This window comes from Gracilinanus agilis, unplaced genomic scaffold, assembly GCF_016433145.1.
Source record: "Gracilinanus agilis isolate LMUSP501 unplaced genomic scaffold, AgileGrace unplaced_scaffold58324, whole genome shotgun sequence".
NCBI lineage: Eukaryota > Metazoa > Chordata > Mammalia > Didelphimorphia > Didelphidae > Gracilinanus > Gracilinanus agilis.
In genome coordinates, this window is record NW_025393895.1 from 1 (window position 1) to 3,321 (window position 3,321).

General features: G+C 33.3%; 1 protein-coding gene across 1 annotated transcript; it reads left to right on the forward strand.

Annotated features, from left to right (window-relative positions):
• Positions 1–2,374: 2,374 nt before the first annotated feature.
• On the forward strand, positions 2,375–3,254 carry LOC123256385 (zinc finger protein 239-like; the record flags this gene model as incomplete). The annotated part of the gene is made up of 1 exon (XM_044685013.1): positions 2,375–3,254. A coding segment is annotated over exon 1 (880 nt), but the record flags the coding sequence as incomplete, so codon positions are not given.
• Positions 3,255–3,321: the final 67 nt, after the last annotated feature.

Sequence of the window (3,321 nt, forward strand, 5' to 3'; positions counted from 1 at the left end):
TATTCACAAGTAAATAATGTTTTCTAAATGTTTAGTTTGAACTTTTTCTGAAAATTGTTTTGTAATTGAGTTCACAAAGTAATGTCTGCATAGGTAGACTCCCAAGTATTTTATATTATATGCTATTAATTCAAATAGAATTTCATTTTTTTTCAATCCCTTGTTCTTAGGATTTTATGGTAATATATAGAAATGCTGACAAACTTTGTGGATATATTTTATATCAGGCAGCTTTTCTAAAGTTGTCAATTATTTCAATTAATATTTTAGTTGAATGTGAAAGTAAAATATCCTATCATCTTTAAAAAGTGATACTTTTTCTTTATTGTCTATTCAAATTCCTTTAATTTCTTTTTTTTTTCTTTTTATTATAGCTAGTATTTCAAGTACAATATTGAGTAGTAGTGTTGATAATGGGAATCCTTGTTTCACCCCTGATCTTATTGGAAGGCTTTAACTTGATTGTATTACAGATGTTGCTTACTGATAATTTTAGATAGATAATATTTGCTATCTTAAGGAAAGCTCCAATTATTCCTGTGCTTTACAGTGTTTTCAATAGGGATGGGTATTGAGTTTGGTCAAAAGCTTTTTCTTCATCTATTGAGATAATCATATGTTTCTCTGATGGCTTTGTTAGTGAAATGGTCAATTATATTAATGGTTTTCCAATATTGAAAAAATCTTATTTTGCTGTTATAAGTCACATCTAGTTTTAATGAATAATTCTTGTCATATAATGCTGTAATATCCTTTCTAGTTTTTATTTAAAGTTTTTGCAACAATATTCATTAGGGAAAATTGCTCTGTAGTTTTTTTCCCTACTCTATATTTGCTCTTCCTATTTAGTTATTAACACCATATTTGTGCCATGAAAGGAATTTTACATAATTCTTTCTCAGGCTGTTTTTCCTTGTATTTTATATATTATTGTGATTAAATGTTATTTAAATGTTTGGTAGTATAATATAAAAATGTGGAATCATGACAAGAGTTTTTAATGGATTATTAATAAAAGGGAGATGGTAAAAGGTGAGAAAGAGGAGATGGGGGTAGATTTCCCTTAAAGAAGTGTTCCTTGAAGTATGACATTTCCATTAAGTTGGCCTAAATCCCTTTGCAACAGTTCAGGCGGTGAGTTAGTTCAGATGTAGAGGGAGAGCCTTGTGCTTCTACTCTGGACTTATATGCCCCCTAACCTGGCTCTTCCCTCTGTAGCAGCTTTGTACACAGATACTCCAGCTGAAATCAGAGAATGGCAGGACATTGTGGGTGCTGTGGAGGTAGGGTTGGATCCATTTTTTCTTCACAAAGTAGAATTCACTTGTGATTCCATCTGGCGATGGAGATTTTTTCTTGGTAAGTTCATTAATGGCTTGTTCGATTTCTTTTTCTTCTTAAAGCCTTTTGAATTATCATCTGCCATATTCTAATACTTCTCTTTTTGCCCCTATTTCAATGAAGTTTATGGATACAGAAAATGATCTTTATGTGTCTTTAGATATCCTCTTGAGTAGAGGGAACAGTACTCTCCATACCACACATTCATGACTTCTTACTGAATTCAATTGGTTCAGTAAGTGTTTGTTATTTTTTTATACATATATTCATGTCACAGATCAAAGAAAAAGTTTCTTGGAAAGTTCTGAAATAAATACTTTTTGGGGTTTTAATTTCAGGAAATAGGCCAAACTATCAACAAAGATATAAAGGCCACAAAAATGAAGACGGAGTATACCACCATTCCATATTTTAAAACTGACAGATGAAAGTATATTTAGAAAAGTGAGAATCTGTAAGATATCATAATATTTTAGGAACAATTCAAAGTACACTAAAAAAACAAGGATATAAAAAGTTTGCCCTCATTTGTAGCATTTAGAAAAAGAGTGATGATCAAAAACCACAGAAAAATAAAGACCATTTCCTAGTCTATAGTTCACTGGTACAAAGATAAAAATACAGAAAAGCTTTGAAAGCAACAAAAGAGTGATTGTGTCAGCATTGGTCTTATTTTGTCCAACAAATTGCTCCTATTAATCAGAAAGCCATGGAAATTGAGATAAGCAATTCTTCCCTTGGACATTGCATGGACACATGTACCAGTCAAAATCTTCATGTTCAAAATTGCATAAATGATCCCCCTACAGGAAACATGTTTCCCAGAAATTACAACTCTATGAATATCAAATACCACAGAAGACAGACAAAATGTATATCTAATTACTGTGGAAATATATTAAATTATAATTCAGAGTTGAATGTTCATCAAAATGAACATAAGGGACAGAAGCCCTATGTATGTGCTGATTGTGGTAAAGGATTCATTCAGGAATCAAATCTTAATATCCATCAGAGAACCCACAGAGAAGAGATGCCATTTATATGTGCAGAGTGTGGTAAAGGATTCAAATGGAAGTTAATATCTGATACTCATAAAAGAGTTCACACTGGAGAGAAGCCTTACATATGTGAAGAATGTGAACAAGGATCCATCCATAAAGCAAAGCTTCATGATTATCAGAAAGTCCTCACTGAAGAAAAGCCCTTTGAATGTAATAAATGTGGGATGAGTTTCAGTCAAAAGGCTTCATTTCATGCTCATGAGAGAATGCACATAAAAGAAAAATGCTATAATTGTGATCAGTGTGGGAAAGGATTCAGGCATAAGTCAAACCTTCATGAACATATGACTGTCCACTCTGGAGAAAAGCCCTATAATTGTGATGAGTGTAGGAAAGGATTCAGTCGTAAGTCAAACCTTCACGTACATATGAGTGTCCACTCTGGAGAAAAGCCTTTTATTTGTGATGAGTGTGGGAGAGGATTCAGTTGTAAGTCCAATCTTCATAAACATCTGAAAGTCCACTCTGGAGAAAAGCCCTATAATTGTGATAAGTGTGGGAAAGGATTCAGTCGTAAGTCAAACCTTCATGAACATATGAGTGTCCACTCTGGAGAAAAGCCCTATAATTGTGATGAGTGTAGGAAAAGATTCAGTCGTAAGTCAAACCTTTACGTACATATGAGTGTCCACTCTGGAGAAAAGCCCTATAATTGTGATGAGTGTGGGAAAGGATTCAGTCGTAAGTCAAACCTTCATGAACATATGAAAGTTCACTCTGGAGAAAAGCCCTTTGTTTGTGATGAGTGTGGGAAAATATTCAGTTGTAAGTCAAACCTTCATGAACATATGAAAGTCCACTCTGGAGAAAAGCCCTATAATTGTGATGAGTGTGGGAAAGGATTCAGTTGTAAGTCAAATCTTCATAATCATCTGAAAGTCCACTCTGGAGAAAAGCCCTATAATTGTGATGAGTG